Source organism: Lagopus muta, chromosome 1 (genome assembly GCF_023343835.1).
Source record: "Lagopus muta isolate bLagMut1 chromosome 1, bLagMut1 primary, whole genome shotgun sequence".
NCBI lineage: Eukaryota > Metazoa > Chordata > Aves > Galliformes > Phasianidae > Lagopus > Lagopus muta.
In genome coordinates, this window is record NC_064433.1 from 9679729 (window position 1) to 9698297 (window position 18569).

General features: G+C 36.9%; 1 protein-coding gene across 6 annotated transcripts in view; it reads left to right on the plus strand.

Annotated features, from left to right (window-relative positions):
* PCLO (piccolo presynaptic cytomatrix protein) overlaps positions 1 to 18569 on the plus strand; it is a 318968-nt gene that overhangs the window by 234514 nt on the left and 65885 nt on the right. For 5 of the 6 annotated variants that reach the window (XM_048934047.1, XM_048934048.1, XM_048934051.1 and 2 more), the window contains exons 11-14: positions 10495 to 10603; positions 11232 to 11299; positions 13171 to 13382; positions 17760 to 17810. In XM_048934047.1, coding sequence (XP_048790004.1) covers positions 10495 to 10603; positions 11232 to 11299; positions 13171 to 13382; positions 17760 to 17810 — 440 coding nt within the window. Of the gene's footprint in view, positions 1 to 10494; positions 10604 to 11231; positions 11300 to 13170; positions 13383 to 17759; positions 17811 to 18569 lie in introns of those variants that run through there. The other variant, XM_048934053.1, reaches the window with a different exon arrangement.

Genomic DNA, 18569 nt, shown 5'->3' on the forward strand with positions numbered 1-18569 from the left:
CTTTGCTATAGCAAGTTGTACCTTGCCCATTTTAGGTTGCTTTCTTTATCCCAAGCAAGGTTCTGTGAAGCTACAGGAAAATGTGTTGGGATCTTGATGGCAAACCAATGTGCCACGAACCTCCTTTTCCTTTCTTCACCGTTCATTCTGGGAGTCCTTCATGTATAAATTCCCATTCATATTTCTAATTCTTAAGGTATCTATTACATAGCTATGCATTATGAGACTTTAATCTGGATTAAGTGTCACTGTCAACTTAGTTTTTCTAGAAACTTCGGTGGAACTTGAGATGCTGCAAAATACTATTTATCTTCTTTGATCCAGCAAAGACAGCTGATCTGAGTCCAGTCTGTCCTGTGTTCTTTCTTTATTGGGAAATATTTTGGTTGAAGATACAATGGATAAAAGACTGCGGGCAGGACAGGGAGTCATGTATAAATATTCCATTGGCATATATTTAGGTAGGTGCTACTGGGACAGGAGTCTGGGTCAGTCTTCTCTCACCCTTCTCTCAAAGGGTGGTCAGGTACTGGAATGACCTGCTCAGGGAGGCGATGGAGTCGCCGTCCCTGGCAGTGTCCAAGAGGCTCCTGGATGAGGAGCTACGAGAGATGGTTTAGTAGCTTGTGGCACTGATAGGAATGGGAGGGTGGTTGGACTGGATGATCTTGCAGGTCGTTTCCAACCTTGTGATTCTGTGATTCTGTGATTCTGTGTGATTCTTGGATCCACGTTGCTAAATTTGCTAAACGGAAGATCAGACTGTATCTTAGCAGCAGCCAAAGGGCCTCCCCTTGCATGAGATGTAAGTTCACTCCTCTTCTGTAGAAGATGGAGTGTTACAGCTTGTATTTATTTATTTGAAAGCACAAAAGAAATTTTAAAACCAGTAAGTTATATTGGCTTTCTTTTAGCATAAACTGTTGTGCTTGGCTTCTAATTGTTATGACAATAGGACAGTGTTTTATATATATATTTTTTCTTGTTTGCTGTAGTAATTTATATCCTAAGGAGACTAGAAAATGAAGAGAGTGACTTTTCAGACATACATTGTAACTTCTGCAACTATTGTATGCTTGCTTCTCATCACATTTCCCTCTCATCTCTTCAAAAGAAAACTTCAGAATCAGATATCACTGGAGAAAATTATATTCTCAGTTGCAATCTAGAGAAGATGAACTATGAGAACTGCATTTTTGTAAATGAGAACAATTTTGTCCTCAAGACATAAAAGGAAAAGAACAAAACGAATAAATAAAGAGAGTTCTGAATACACCAATCTTGATAAACACAGAGTGCAGATAAGGATATACTAGCTAAAATTCATAAATTTCATATGTAAAAATAATGTTATACTGGTATGGAAAAAAATCACTTAAAAATGTACTTACTATTCATAGTGGAGGCTGTAAAGAGAAAATACTGCAGTATCATTTTTTGTACTGATATCCAGGTGACGTTGGATTCAACACATTTTAGATTCTACTGTATGTATATTATGACATTATTACTTCTGAAAAAAAAAAAAAAAAAGACAAAGTCATAATATAGTGCTTTTAAAAGAGGATTTTCCTTTGTGAACACAATCTGATAATGAAATGTTTAAGATTTTAAGTTAAAGTCCCCTACAGGAAGCTCATCTCTCTGGCAAAGTTGTTATAATTTTCACATAAGACATTATTGCAGGTGAAGTATATACAATTTGTTCTGTGAACAATATGATTTGAAAAACATTTTTTTTTTCTGAAACAGACTGATAATTATAGTGCACCAGACCATTTTATTGAGCATCATATATGTGATCATCTTTGTGTAACTTTACTGTAGTATGTTAAGTTTGAAGGTAAGCAGTGGTGAAAGTGCTATTGATTTATCATCTATATTTATTATCATAGTTATTTTCATAAGCAGCAACTCTAATCTTCATTTAACTTCCTCAAATCTTCAATTCAGGTCATATAAATATATCCAGATCATCGCTTTCTGCATTAGCATAGTTCAGACTGGCTGGTGATCTGCAATAGTGTGTGCTAATGATATGTAAGTCTGAAAGCAGACTATGAATCAGAGAGGTTCTTAGTATTGGGTTAATAACTTTAGCTGTACTGATTTGTGGTGTATTGTTTAGCTGCCTGTAGATGCTAAGAAGACCCTCAAATGCATAGTTGATTTGCTCTGACTGTACTTTTGTCAGTGCTATTTGATAGTCGTAGAATAGCGGCTATGAGGATAGGTAGGTCCATTACTATCATCTCAATTTGATGAAAAGTGCATCCATCTTTAATAATTCCAACTGTTGTCTATATAATAATTATTTTAATAATGGAAATTATTCAGCATTGATATGAATGACAAATGGAAGAGTAAGCTAAAATGTCTACAAAAAAAATAATTTGGGGTGACTCATGCAGCACAGGGAAATACATTAACACATTGACTTTCATCAACCTATTTTTAAACATCAGAAAGTTTTAGAAATAAAAGAAAACTAATTGGACAAAATAGACCATGAAATAATTTATTGGTGAATGTCAGACTGTGGTTGGTACTGTTTTTCCTTGTTCTCAGTGCACATTTAACTTTTAAAGAACTTTCTAGTAATTCAAAGTAATGTCTCTGAATTTTAATTCTTCTATGAAATAAATAGACACTAACATTCACTTTTATGTTATGATATGTTTTATGTTATGATAGAAACAGCTAGCCTAAGAGAGCCCAATTTTCTTTTCCACTGTGGGAATTAGACAGACCAATGATAACAGAAATCAAACTGATGTATTTGTTCTGCATAAGAATAAACCCTGCAAACTATGAAGAAGCAGAAAATAAATCCCAGCATTCTGTGTGTGTAACTATAGTGTAACCAAGACCAGAGGATCTACCCTAATGTCTAGATCTTAAATTACAGTAGGAGAGCAATTTTGAATCTTATACAAAAGTTAGCTTTTGCACATTGTATTATTTGATTTTTTAGAGGTAATTACTAACTCCTGGCAACACTTCTGGAGCACTTTGAGTATAACAAATAGAAGACCCTGCAATATAATAGCATAGAAAAAGTGACTAAGAATATCATATCTTCATAATAGCATTCGTTGCGTTACAGGTGGGAATAAAATTCAAGAGGTGTTCAGTGGCTCAGTATAGTATTTCTCTATTTGGAGCAAATATATTCAGAGAAATAAAATCTTTGATGATTTTTAGATTTCTTTCAACTTAAAATCTAATCACACTGCCAACTCATATCTTAAAGAAAGAAATAAAGAGGGAAGAAAATGTGAAAAATATCAGCAAATGGATAGAAACTGGGATATATATTTTGTCTACCAGTTAGTCAGAAACTCTAATACCAAGACCTATTCTGTTTGTGTTTTTTGTTGGTAGTGGGTTTTTTGGGGGTGGCATTCTTTTTTATTATTATTTTTATTTATTTATGATTTGAATGTTATGTATGCATCCATATTCACATATTCAGATAAAGAGAAGAGCTTCATCACCCAGGCAGTGGACTGAAAAATGCATTTATTGAGAGCACTTAAGCAGAGTACAGGCTTTTAAAATATATTAATACCCATATATCCTTGTAATATCTGGATGAAGTAACAAATATTTCTGCCTTTGATCACTATGGAGGAAGCAGACATAAAAAAATAAATTACAAGAATATGGTGGAGATAGATGTGGGAACAGGTACTATGAGCTTTCCAAATCAAGGTCATTTTTTTTTCTAAAAAGTTCCTTTTTTGTGTTATTATCCAATTATCTTAAACATCTTTGATATTTCTATTTTCTTCTGTCTCACCTTTTTTTCAGTAACCCATACCATATGGCCAGTTTCTCAAGGCTGACAAAATCCTCTCCAGAATGCTGTGTCTGAAATCCTGGTATCTAATAATTGATAACTGAAGAGTTCTGCAGACTAATTGAAAATAACAATGTTCAGTGATGCTTACTATCTTAATGCAAAGCTAAGAACTCACCAGTTGCAGAGAGGGAAGGTAGAAGTAGCTCTTCTCTGTCTCAGATAACATATTCTGAAGTACTCACATAAGGTATTTGTACCTTTGCTGTATTGTTTCTATGGATAAATCAACTGTTTATGTTCTCAATTTTAACAACTTTGCTGAAATTCACTTCAGAGAAGAAGTAGTAATTTACCTAGTATTTTCATGCAACTCATGGTTCTTCTGAACATTTTTCTGAATATAAAATCCAATATTATAAATATTGTAGACTAGTAGGAGCTCTGAATCTCTCCTTTTACAGTCATTTGAGGGAAGCTGTCATTTCTGCACACATTCTGAACTTTGTGTCACTCTTAGCATACTCAAGTACAAAGGAAAACTTAGTCTAACGCTGTTTTACAGCCAGTATCTAATAATCTTATTTTTTGAAAGGACACTTGAACCAGTGCTTTGCATTAGTGCAAATCAGGAGTAATGCTAATGGTTCATAGAACTAGTGCAGGCTGAAAGAAAGCCAGCATGTAGGTCCACGGAAGGGAGCATTAATGGCCCCAATCCTTGAACAACATCTCTGTTGGAATAGTCCTCAAGGGTTATTCCATGCCATAGAATCACAGAATCATAGAATGTCTTGGATTGGAAGGGACCTCAAGGCTCATCAAGTTCCAACCCTCCTGATGCAGGCAGAGTTCTAACCCCCATCAGTCCTGGCCTTGAACACTCTCAGGGACGAGGCATCTACAACCTCTCTGGGCAACTTGTTCCAGCACCTCACCACTCTCTCAGAAAAAATTTCCCCCTGACATCTAATCTAAATCTTTCCTCCATTATTTCAATGCGGAAGGCCATAAAACTCTGGAGAGTTGGCTGGGGACAGCCACTGCTCGAGAGCTGTAGAGCTTTGGTTGGCATAAGTGAGACCTTGTGGTCCAGCTGGGCTGTCATACTGTTGCTGCGCATTGGTCAGCATGTGATGAGTAATTGTGTTGCTACTGTATATATATAAAATGCAATGATAACCATATTGTTAACTTTTCCATTTTCCTCTGCATCTTAATACATAGTTTTTAACACAAACCACAACTTCTATTTTGTTTCCAATTATCTCCTTCATCCCACACAGGGGGTTTGAACAAACAGCCATGGTGTTGAGCTGCTGCCAGGTTAACCCACAACATACACACTAAAGACATCTACTCATGAAATATTTCTAGGTTAATATGTTTGCCAGTTCACAGCATGAGGATCCTTTTTAGTCCCCGAGTTATTTTATTTCCAAAGTAACTGCACATGAAAGGTGACATAAACATGATGTCATCTGATCTTTAAGAAAGAAACAATTCCATTGACAAAAGTTCTGTATCAGCATGGAAGAGCAAATCAAGTAGTAGGAAATACTATGAAAAGACCGTAGTTCTTACTATTTTATTTCAGTTCTGCATCTTGGATATCTTTTCTTTATCGTAACTAAGAACGGCCTGGCTACAATTATCTCTTTATTTTGGAATGAAGAATCTATCTAAAGGAACTACAGCAAAGTACCTATGCCAAGGTACTTTGTTTAAGTTACTCCTAAATACTGTGATCCATGATCAGGAGTCAATTATATATAACTTCTAGAATTGAAAGTAAAGCAACACAGTTTTCAATAATGGAATTAATTTCTGATTGTTTAATATTGTAGACTTTTTCATTGTCACTTAATATTTCCTCTCTTCATGGAAAAGATCTTGAGTAGGCACCCACTCATATACGGGAAATCAAAGAAATGAACTATTCATTGTTCCTCAATTAGAACAAATCACTTAATTCATGGACCTGCACTCTAATCTGTTCAAGAACATTGTAGTGCAGATTCGAAGTAATACCCCTGGAATTGGCCATTTCTGTTTTCTTTGATACATAAAGTTACAGTAAATATGGAGAAAGCATTTGAACAGTCCGTAAAGCAAAATTTAACTATTTTACACAGAATATCAAACTTTTTGAGACCAAAAGGCACACCTGAAGATTGTTTCAAAGCACCCTGCTCCAAACATGGTCAGTAAAAGCAGGTTGCTCAGGGCTGAGTCCAGCTGGGGTTTGACCAGCTCTAAGGATGGAGATTCCATATCTCTGGGAAAACTGTATTTCAATTACTTACATATTTAAACCTTTAAGATTAAATAGTGTATATTTTTACACTGACAGATAAACATCAGTGATGAGTTGCATTTTGCATGTTTGCATGCTTAGCAGCTGTAAAACACTGCAGGAGACTTGACAGCAAGGAAAACCAACATAAGTCTGTTACGCAAGCATTGTTTCTGACATCTGCTCCACATGTGATGATTACAAATCTAAGTAGCCAGCAATTAGCTCAGATGTTTAGCACAGGCAATAAAAATTATCAGAAGATTCCCATTTTCAAGTACATGACCAGTCCAGCAAATTTCAGAGTGCTAATTCCTCATATAATTGGAGACAGATTTATTCAGGCTACTTTGAGTTTATCTATTTGTTGTAAGCTCAAGTCTGGTGCCAGGTTTGATCTAGTACTCATCTTTTTCACCATTCTTAAAGCAGGCTACCAAGATTTTTTCTCTTCCCCAAAGTTTCAGATGTTTCCAGGATTAGCAAAGCATGCTGAATGCTTCACAGGGACTACACATAATTATTTCAAGCACCTTCCTTCCCAGGCTGATCAAAGATTGCTCTGAATAGTCCCTGCCTCCCCGCTGTTACAGATTTCAAATTTCACCAGTACTTATCTTCCATTTTACAAGCTGTCAAATAACTAGTGAAACTGTCAGAAGAAGGAAATCAGTTCTGCGGAATTTTCAGTTTTTGTTATAAGTTAACAAGTAATTGGGCTGTACATGGCTGTGCAAAAATTTTAAAAGTTAAAACTTTACTGGTTGCTAAAACTGCCTGAAAAACTTGAACAGCGTAAAGCAATTACATTATTGTAAAGTGTGGTAGTATAATGCAATACATCAGAATTCTACCTTCTTCCTGTGAGGGTTTTGATGAAATATAGGTCCTTTCCTTACTACCACAGTACAAGCACTGACCATCCCTTGGGGAGAAAACTTGTAACTTAGCCACTGAGGGTAGCAACTAGAATGAGTGCAGGGTGTGTTGAGACATTTATGGGGTACTAAAAATATGGTCATATGGCTATACTTCCTTTCTTTCCTTATTTCTTTGCTGAGAGGGTGGTCAAATACTGCAACAAGCTTCCTTGTCAGGTGTTAAGTATCAGTGTTCAAGAGATACTTGGACAATGCCCTCACTAATATGCTTTAATTTTTATTTCACCTTTAAGAGGTCAGGCAGTTAGAATAGATGATCTTTGAAGGTCCCTTCTAACTGAACAACTCTGTTCTATTTGTGTCAGAGCAGAGACGTGTTAAGATTTTGATCTTGTTCCAACCTTGACCAGTAACAGATGCATTTAAAAGAATTTATGAACACAACAGGCATATAAACGGTTTGTTTGCCACTTTCAGTTCAGTATGACTGTAATGACTTTTTGAAGGGGTTGGATCATATTAATCCAGCTAAGCATGGCTGTCTCCATGGAATTTATGTGTGTATGAATTCCCCTCTCTGCTATAATTACTTTGTAATCAATGGAAAATAATAAACGTGTTCTGATTCCAGATTCAAATTCTAACCACAAAGTAGATGCCAACAGGATTGAGTAAATAGTATGTCATCATGTGTAGTGGAACAGGGCAGAATTCTTTGTGTAAAAGGCTGATCTGTGGGTGCTGATATTGCTAAAAATAAGTTGTAGTTCACTCTATGCAGGATGTAGCTGTTGCAATTATAAAAGAAAGAATGATGCAATAAAATAAGAATTTGATTATTAGGACAATTACTATCAGTCAGTAGAGTTGCCATGGAGCAATGTGCATTTTCTTATTTCCCTGTTTATTTTTTTCTCCTAAGCATAGGTGATTTGAGCATACAAAGTTTCAGAAATGTGAAGTGACTACCAAAGACCAATTACAGGATGTGATTGGTCTTTACGTGAAAACTTTATTATGAGTCTCCACTGACTATTAAAAACTTTTTTTTTTCCTTTTTCTGTTATTAGATTCACATCATCCTTAAAAGTTTTCTTTGCAGTGTTACTTCTACCTGCAAAAGGTACTTAGCAATTGCTCCTTAAGAATAAAGAAATCAGCTTTTTGCCTATAAACATTTTTCCTAGGGTCCAGGGCTCCCAGTCAGAACAATTAAGTCATGTTTCAATTGCTTTGATTTTAACATTGGTGAATCCTCGAGGCAACCAGTAAAAGCAATTTACCCCTATACTGACAGTGTTAAATGGATCTCTGTGTGAACTGAGGCTGTTGAAATTCAATTTCCTTTCTGTTTGCTTAATTGTTCATATGTGCTTAGCCTTTCTGACCAAGTGTGTCACTGTGGTGCCATTGCACTCCACAATGAAACTCTCACCAGTGAAAATGAGAGATTTCCTAGTCCCAGCACTACAGCAGTGCTCTGCTTCTTCCTGCTGGTCTGTTGAATTAAAGCAACTTGTTGATGATAGCCTTATGGACACTTAGATTTTATTCAGAAGCTATGCAAACAGAATGAGTAAAACCTAGGATAGTGGCTGAATGCATTTTGTCAGCAAATTTATTTTAGAAAAAAAATGTTACTCACTCAAAATTCTAAAACAAGTTTCTTTCTTTCTCATGGCCAGCAACACATGGAAGAGGTGATTTGCTTTATTTGAGAAGTTCATACTGTTGTATTCAACATCCAATGCTACACAGACATAGACAAAAAAATAAAAGTAACTTCAGATCTTTTCTTTCTTGAAGTCTAAAGACAGACCATGCTGTTATATTTGTATAGCAGAAAACTGGAGAAACTGAATTTATTCATAAATGCTGTTGCTTCATTTCAGAGGAACTGATCTTAATACCAGATCTGCTATAACAAGAAAATGCAAGATAGTGGTTTTGAATGATGGCTGGTAAATGAAAGGGGATAAATATTAAAAAATACAAATCTATTTTTGCAGTAACCAGGCTTCCAAATATTACTTTTTAGTCATTCAGCAGTTTGTATTTCCGTAAACTGACTGCTGAGAACAAGATGCTAATTTCCTACTGAGAAAAATTAGAAGCAGCTCTGGTATTTCAAATTCTAAATCATGGAATGTTACATAAAAAGCTATAAGATGATGTTATAGTTTTTATTTCTCATGTTCATTGCCCAAAAATTTCATCTGCTTTATTCCATAAGCAATTCTCATTACTTTAACAATAGGATTTCTTATGAGTTTATTTCCACATTTCACTTCATTATTTTTCCCATTTATTATATGCAACAGCACAGGATTTTGAAATAAAAATATAATCCAGCTGAAGACTTGATTTTATCTGTGTAAGTGGTAGCAAACTAAGTGTTTGTGGTTTTCCTTGCTGTGTGGATGATGTGGTTTTCAACTGTTTTGTAACATATTGCTTTTAATGGAATATAAAGAATTCAATATCTTGTCCCATTAAGCATTTTTTACCTCTGGAGTCTGAGGGTTGGATTTTTATACGCATTATGAGAATTTAGTCCTTTTGGAACCATCCTTATGACTAGCTATTCAAAATACAAATGCAGCTCTCAAAACTTGAGTCTTTAACTACCAGATACTAACCTGTGGTTTGTTGTTTGTAAGAATTTTACAGTAACCAAAAGATCTCTCATCAGAATACATATCATGATTTATAGAGTGGCTGACTCCTCAAATACTGTTAAACTTCCTTATAGTGCTTGCTTGCTCCATACCGAGTCTCCTGGCTCAGTCACAGAACACTTAAGTATACAGTTATTTCAGCTTATCTTTTTAGCTCTTTTCCTATCTTCCAGAACTAGCTGTAGTCAGCTGTTTTGATCCTTTCTTCATAAGAACTTATATGAAAGTAAAACGTAAATCTGCATATTTGCAGGCTGGCATATGAAATTTGAATTGATGTTTTCATTGGAAATCAGTAAGCTCACTAAGCCTCATCTAACTGTACTTTTTTTAAGGGACAAACTAGAGAAAATTAATTTCAATTATCAAATCATATTTACAAATTCAGTCCCATTTTGAGGCTCAGATTCTCAACAGCTATTTCCCATTAGTTAATGAGCTATGTACCAAGACCAAGAAATAATGATCTGTCTACCAAGACTGGCCAGGAAATACCTCATCTAAAATGGTATGGCTTCTTGCCATGTTGGTAGGATTGCATGATTTTGTTATTGCAATTTTTTTTCAATATCATGTAACCTAGACTGCAAAGAGTGCATGTATAGTTTAAATTAGAAGGGAATTCATCTTCTGACATACTTAAACAGGTAAGTAATAGCTGATGGGACAATAATATTCAACAATCTCATCTGTGTGAAGTGAAAAGGCTTTGCTAATGTGTTGTGCCCCTTAAACAACTGTCACTCAATGTCACATCAAATCTTCTTGTCTAAGCAATCTTTGTGATGCCTTAGTGAAAATCTGAGCACTTTACCTCATGCTGTTTCGCCATCTTAGGTATGCAGGTTCTGGAATGGAATGGCATCTCCCTGACTGGAAAAACCTATGAAGAAGTGCAGAATATTATTATTCAACAGTGTGGGGAAGCAGAAATATGTGTAAGACTGTGAGTTTTTCCCCATCTTTCTGTTTCCATTTTTTCCTTTGGCTTTTCATGGCTTTTTTTTTTTTTTTTTTTTTTTTTTTTTTTTTAATTTACAGTTGTTAAGGTGGAACCTTTGTTAGCATGTAGCATCAGTGTAATAACTAACACAAGAATTCATTGTGATTGCGGGCTTGTTCTTTGTTCTATTAAGTCAGAATGGATTATAAATTGACGTGGTAATTTACAAACAAGGATATCCCCACTTTCAGGCCACAGTCTCCTCTCATTGATACTCATACAATCCACTGAATTTACTGTCTGTTAGAAAAAAAAACAAAACAAACAAACAAACAAACAAAAAAGGTAATTTAGCAATAACATGATTTTCGCTGAAATGTGTAATTTAGATGAAAGTCACTTAAACATCGTAAAGAATGTATAAAATTGTGTTCAATCCATTAAAGATTTCACCTTAAAAGAACCTTTTCTTAGCTCCTTAACAGCACTGCAAATTTGAATCAGCAAAGAAGGGGCCATTCTTGGGAGCTGCTTTCTGTCATGTACCACTATTCATTTATCTACTTAATACAATGAGGAGGGTGCCAGGAAAGATTTTCTTTTGTCTCAGGCTTCTCATTGCTTTCTTTAGGGACCTGAACATGCTCTCGGATTCCGAGAATCCCCAGCACCTGGAATTACATGAGCCAGTAAAGGCAGGTGAGCGATAAGATGTTGCTTCAAAATTTGAGCATTGGATAGCAGATGAAATCTGTATTTAATGTAAGCTAAGATATTAGCTTTGTAAGCACATGTGTTGCATCCAAAATCTTGTCGAGGGCAGAAAGAGGACAGAACACACCTTGTATACAAAGCCAAGCATTTTTGGAGTAATTGAAAGTTGGAACAGTATATACAGCAAACAACTGTTATTTCAGATCAGTTCTGATTTTTTTTTAACAGTTTAACCAAACTATGTAAACCACCTTTATTAATGACTCAGTTCAATACACACTGACATAGTCTACACCATCTAATTACCAAAAAGGAAACTTGAGTAACAAAACTATAGCTAACATTTGTTACAGAGTGAAGACAACCTGCTTGTTACCCCTTTCTCTGTGTCACAGTGGTCCCTCTTCTCTTGCTTTTCTGGTCCCTGCAGCAGTGCTTTGTCTTCAGGGGCATTACAGAAAGTCAACAGTGTACAGAGGAATCTGCTGGAAGGAGTCTGAGCCCTCCTTGCCAGGAGATGGATGATGTTACTGAGCTTTTTAATATTTTTCTAGCATGTTTTGTGCTCTGCTTTTCCACTGCTGATCAGCAGCTCTGCATCACATATGACTTGCCTGGATATTGTACACTTTATCTGTAGTAGAAACTTGTTCTTTGCTTCTTTCATCGTTCCCCAAATTGATTTTGCCTGGCTCCCGAGTTTGTATTAGCGCCAGTACCAGTGAGTTACTGGTAGCCCTGGGGCCTCAGCTGTCATCTTGTGCCCAAAACTGGCTGCACTCACCCTAAGCCTGTACTCCTGTAAGTAGCAGAAATAGTTCTTTCTACACAGAGTAATTACTGTTGCCCCGCTGCATCTCAAAATTATTAATAGGCCTCACAGCATACAATAATGCAAAGTGAAATGTAACTAAGAGGAATTAAAGTCATAGCCACCTGGTCATTAGACAATTATTTGTGCACCCAGACATGCTAAGACAAGGTGCTTAGAAAACTGGAACTATTCCGAAGTAGATATAACAAGCCTTGAAGCCTATGTTACCTTGATACAAAAAAGCCACAGTAACAATTTGAGTTGTCTAAACCTTAGCTGAACAAGGTCAGAGACAATAGTAAAGACCTTAAGCCATTCATGCTTTTGAGAACCTAGGAATCAGTCCAAGCCTTTTATCATTTTAACTCCAAGTGCTTTAAAGCACAGATAGAGTTTACACAGCTTCATTTTCAGAGTAAATTCTGCCCTATCTGCCAGGGTGGGGGAGGACCATTGCTCTCCTTCCACAGGCATTTCATGAAGGGTTTTGACATAAGAGAAGATTGGCTTTTCTTCTTCATTTGCTTTCATTTTGTTCTGCTTTGATTAATTTGCAATCCTGAAGTTTTAAGATGCTTTTCTCTTTAATCTTTGTATAAATGATCTCAGAAGCAGAATTCAGAGTTACTGAATGGCCAATTGATAAAAAAAAAAAAAAAAAGTTAAAAAAAAAGTTGTGGTTAAAGCTTGTTGCAGCAAAGTTCAGTTACATGGTGAAGCTGGTCAAGGTCTCAACAGTGAGGCCAGGCTTTACAGACTTTACATACTTTAGCAGTGTAATTTGCTCAAGTATGATCCAGAATGATCATACTTTTCCTCAGATAGACAACAACTTTCTCAATTAGCTTGCAAGATAGATAGCACTGCTTGACAGTCTTGAGTAGAAGGATTGGAATTTGTATGTCAGTGTTTTAGAGAGATGCCTCTTTTATATAAATTGCCTTTTGTATCCTCAAAGCATATAAGCAGCCACTGTGCCATGGCAAGATAGATTTGAATATGCTAACAATTATGAACACAAAGCTTTCTTATTTTCATACAGTAGATAAAGCGAAGTCCCCAGGGGTCGATCCCAAGCAGCTGGCTGCAGAGCTCCAAAAGGTTTCCCTACAGCAGGCACCTCTGATTGCCTCCTCAGGAGTAGAAAAGTCATCACATGTCCATTCCGGAACCACTTCTGCCGCTTCCAGTGCTGTTCCCAGCCCTGGCCAACCTGGTTCTCCCTCAGTCAGCAAAAAGCGACATAGCAGCAAGGTGAGAAACTTGCCAGTTATGCATCAGCAATAACATTTTCGTAACAGAAAGGCCTATTTATCTTATAGCAAGAGGACACAGTGCGTATTGATGAATCCATTTGCAATGACAGTTATGACTTTTAAGATACAGAATCTAGAGACAAAAAAAAGGGAAATTAAGTGATTTGTCCAAGGTCATTCAAGACTGGTCACTCTATGAAAATAGTTTCTTTAAATGTAATGTTATAATTTTAAAACAAAAAAATTGCTCTTTTTGTTCTCTGTTTATTTTTCTTAACTGTCTCCTATGGTATTACTAAGGCCACACTTTCCCACTGAGTACTAAGTTATGGTTGAAGTTTCACAGGTTATGAATAACCAAGGCAACAGTAAGCATTTCTCTGAAAAACACAGAAAGTGAAAAATGAAGTCATAGCCAACAAGTGTTTTGTCACTAGCTAATTCCTGTGAACTTGTTAAACATAATTTCACATTTTCTTTGCCACACCAGCTGGGCTTTTTTTCTCCTTGTGCACCCTCTTGCACATCTGGAGAGGGCAGGGTGGGTATCTATCAGGGTGGGTAGCCCTTTTTCACAGTCAAAATGACAAATTAGACCATAAAGTCATCTATCGTGTTTTCCTTTTTTGTTGTGTTTTGTCAAACAGTCAACGCCTGAAGTAAAAATCAATCCTATGAAGATTGCATTTGCTTAAGCAATTTGAAAGATAGCTAAAGCAGGTTGCTCTCCTGGATACTCAGCTTCTCGCTGACTTACCGTTTGAAGCAAAGCCTCGCAATGCAGAACACACTTTCTTGATATGTACTTCTCTGCACTTTTATTCTTTCTCATGACTGTCAAGATTTTACAAGAACCCCATCCCTAGGGGTTTCTACTGAATTACTGCTGTATTTGTACTTTGTGTTGCTGAAGCTGTAACTTTGATTTGAACTACAAATGTTTTAGGTGCCATACAAATGAAAAATAGCAACTGGGGTTGTCTCATTTCAGATAGCTCACATTGCTATCCTGTAAGGGAAAAACAGAAATCTCTTTCATCCAGCGATATAACAAAATAATAAATATATTTATTTATATATTTATTTATATATTTATTTATTAGCTTATTTATTAGTTTATTAGTTTGCATCAGATGGTAATTCTGACTGTTCAGAATTTCCATAGACTTTTTATGAATATAATTCTTGTCTATAATGTACATGCCAAGATTTCGTGCACAAAACTTCAGGGATCTGTCAAAATTACCTAATCATCAGGTTCACATTGTAAACATCTTTGTGTGAACTAGTTTGCCTTGTGTTTTATATTTACCAGTGAGAAAAGTAATTTAAATTAGCAGTAATGAGACTAGATGATTCCTGCCATTGAAGTAAAGGAAAGTGCAGAGCTGTTAGTGCAGATGTCATTATTGACAATGAAAACCCTTTCCCTTGGCTGATGAGTCATACTCCTAATTCACTGAATAGTGTATGAAGGTATATAAATCATTGATGTACAGTGTATTCTGGAGAGATCCCTCTCCCTGTCCACATGAAGAGATTGCTCCCAGCTTTGGTAGTGTAGCTGAACATCTGAAGTTAGGGGCATAAATTTCATTTCATTCTGCACAGAGGATTTAGTAATATTTTATGAAAATTCAGCTGCATGTTATGAAGATAAAGAAAAAACATTAAAATTAATACCTTTTTGCAGAAGATGTAAAAGTTAAAACTAATCAGGTAAATGCTTGAAACTGTCTTTGTTCATTTCTGAAAACCATGTTGATAGGCATTGCATTTCTAATCACCATAACTTGTTGCCTTGTGTAGTTTCTGTTCATTGGTTGTAGGCCATTTTTATAGTAATGTTGAGCTCTCTTAGAAGCAAATGCTACAGCTCATCTTTTCCAGAACAACTCTCAGAAAGCATTTCCAGGAAGGCAGCAGCACCAATTCTTTCCTTTTGCCAAAGTTTCAAGACATATTAAATATTCAAACTGCCTATATCTTACTTTTTCTACATATTATTATTATTATTATTCAGCAAGTAAAACCTTTTGTTAAAGATTCTATATAAAGTATGGACTCCTAAAATGATGTAGGAGTCTATTTGGTATTCTCTAACGTAGAGCTTCTCACATTTAATGCTTTATTTTATTACAACCGTAAGAAAATCTGTAAGGATTTGGGGGATTTAGGGATTTACAAAAGAGGCAGATAGGTTTTCCATTTCTCAGAAACTGAAAGACATTCTAATGGCACTAATTGAAAAGTGCGTCAGACTAATTCAGTGCTGAGTAGAGGGGGATGATCACCTCCCTGCTCCTGCTGGCCACACTGTTTCTAATGCAGGCCAGGATGCCGTTGGCCCTCTTGGCCACCTGGGCACACTGTCGGCTCATGTTCAGCCGAGCATCAATCAACACCCCCAGGTCCTTCTCTGCTTCACACTCATCCAGCCACTCATCCTCAAGCCTATAACGCTGCATGGGGTTATTGTGGCCAAAGAGCAGGACCTGGTACTTGGCCTTGTTGAACCTCATCCCATTCACCTCAGCCCAGCGATCCAGCTTATCCAGATCCCTCTGAAGGGCATCCCTACCCTCAGGCAGATCGACACTACATTCCAATTTGGTGTTATCTGAAAACTTACTGAGGGTACACTCAATCCTCTCATCTAGGTCATCAGTAAAGATATCGAACATGATGGGCCCCAGTACTGACCCCTGGGGAACACCACTTGTAGTGAGTCACCAGCTGGACTTAACTCCATTAAACACTACCTGTTGGGCATGGCCTTCTAGTCAGAGGGTTCAGTGAGAGACCGTGTGAAAGACTTTGTTGAAGTCTAGGTAGACTACATCAACAGCCTTTCCCTTGTCTACCAGTCTGGTCACCCAGTTGTAAAAGATGAGGTTGGTCAAGCATGATCTGCCTTTCATGAACCTGCCTGGCTGGGCCAGATTCTCTGAACGCCACTCACATGACATGTGATCTCACCCAAGATGATGAGGGTGTATTCTGCTTAGCATCCCAGACTTCTAGATTAGTGCATAAAGTGCCCTGAGGATAACTGATCTTCCTGTTAAAAGCAGATGTAAAGAAGACGTTGAGGACTTCAGCCTTCTCCTTCTCCTTAGAGGTCATATTCCCTGCTGTATCAAGTAAAGGATGGAAATTCTCCTTGGTTCTTCTCTTATCATTTATACACTTATAAAAAGATTTCTTATTCTCTTTTACTGCAGTGGCCAATCTGAGTTCATGTTGGACTTTTGCAGTCCTAACTTTCTTCCTGCAGACCTTAGCAACTTCCCTGTGATCTCCCCAAGTAGCTTGTCCATTCTTCCAGAGGACATAACTCTTTCTTCTGGAGTCTCATCAATAGTTTCAGGTGACTTCCACCATCTTGGGCAGCCCATTCTTGTGTCTTACCACTCTGTTGGAGAAGGCTATTCCTAATAAACAACCTGAACCTCCTCCAAAGCAACTTCAGGCCATTCTTTCTAGTCCTATCACTAATTATGGGGCAGTAGAGCCCAACCCCACCTTACCACAATTTCCTTTCAGGTAGTTATGAAGATCAATTAGGTTTCCCCTGAACCATCTCACTTCCAGACTGAAAAATCCCAGTTTCCTCAGACTCTCCTCATAAGGCTTGTGCTTCCAGATCCCTCATAGCTTTGTTGACCATCTCTGTACATGCTTCAGTGACTCTGTGTCTTCTTTGTAATGACAGATTCAAAACGGAACACAGCACTTGAGTTGTGGCCTCACTAAAACTGAGTACAGGGGGACAATCATGTCCCTGGTCCTGCTGGCCACACAACTTCTGATACAAGCCAGGATGCCTTTGGCCACCAGAGCACACTGCTGGCTTATGTTTAGCTGAGTGTCAACCAACACCCCCAGATCCTTTTCCTCCACTTTCTAGCCGCTCTGGCCTAAGCCTGATAGCATTGCATGAGGTTAATAATACCCTCCTCTGTATTTAGTTGCTGTGGTCACACTGAATATCACACATTTACTATGTCTCATAGCAAAAACCACAACCTACCTACTTTTGACATTCAGTTTTGTTAAACTCCCCAAGGCTTTCTCTGTGACCTGTCTAGACTGTAAAGACTGTGGTGTTCAATTTGTCAAATTCTGTACATACACGAAGCCTGATCAAAATGTCAGGGCTAGACTCTTTAAGTTCTGTTGCAATACTGTAACTGACAATATTGAGCATACCGATTAGATACAATGGTATGGTGTTGAAAAATATATGTTGAAATTGCAGCATAGACAACAGCTGTTAAAAGGTTGATATTGAGAAGCTTTCATTTCCAATAGGCAAATATGTATACATATAATTACATGCCTCTTTATTTGTTTATGTATTTTAATCCGGCAGCCAACTGAAGCTACAAAATCTGCTTCTCATCCAATCACTGGAGAAATTCAGGTAAATACATAATTCTTTAAGTGTAAATTATTGTTTAAATTGAGTACTTTTCTCTGGTGAATAAATACATTAAAAATCATCTTCATTAAGTGATTTCTCATTTGTAGAATCAGAGAATCATAGAATACATTCAGTTGGAAGGCACCACAAAATTCAACTGCTGACTCCACACAGGACCACCCAAACTTCAAACCCTACGTCTGAGGACATTGTCCAAATGTATTCTGAACTCTGGCAACTTTGGGCTATGGCACTGCCATTGGGAGTCTGTTGCAGTGCCCAGCCACTGCCTTGGTTAAGATCCTTTTCTTAATCTCCAGCTTATCCCCCTCCTGACACAGCTTCATGCTATTCAACCCATTGAAATGTCACCAAATAAAATAATATAAGGTATAAAGTATAGTTAGGTTGGGTTTTTTTTTTTTTTTTTTTTTTTCTCTGAAGTTTGCTTGGTAAATACAAATAAAAGTACAAAAAATGTTTCAGTTCCTGAAAGTGCTGAAAATGTAGCAATCTAAACTTTAACCTTCAGGCAGTTACTGTGGTTCAGTTCAGAAATTCCAGCCTCCACTGGAACTCAACTGAAGTCCCACTGGACTTTACTTCCAGTGAAGACTGTAAAGACGTTATCACAGAGCAGTGCATTTATTTCCTGCAATACCAAGTGTGTGATTATCTCTTATGTAAACTGCAATTTTTTTAAACAGTGGAACTGGGAGCAGCAGAACTTATTTTCTATAGATTTTTGTTTTTTGTTTC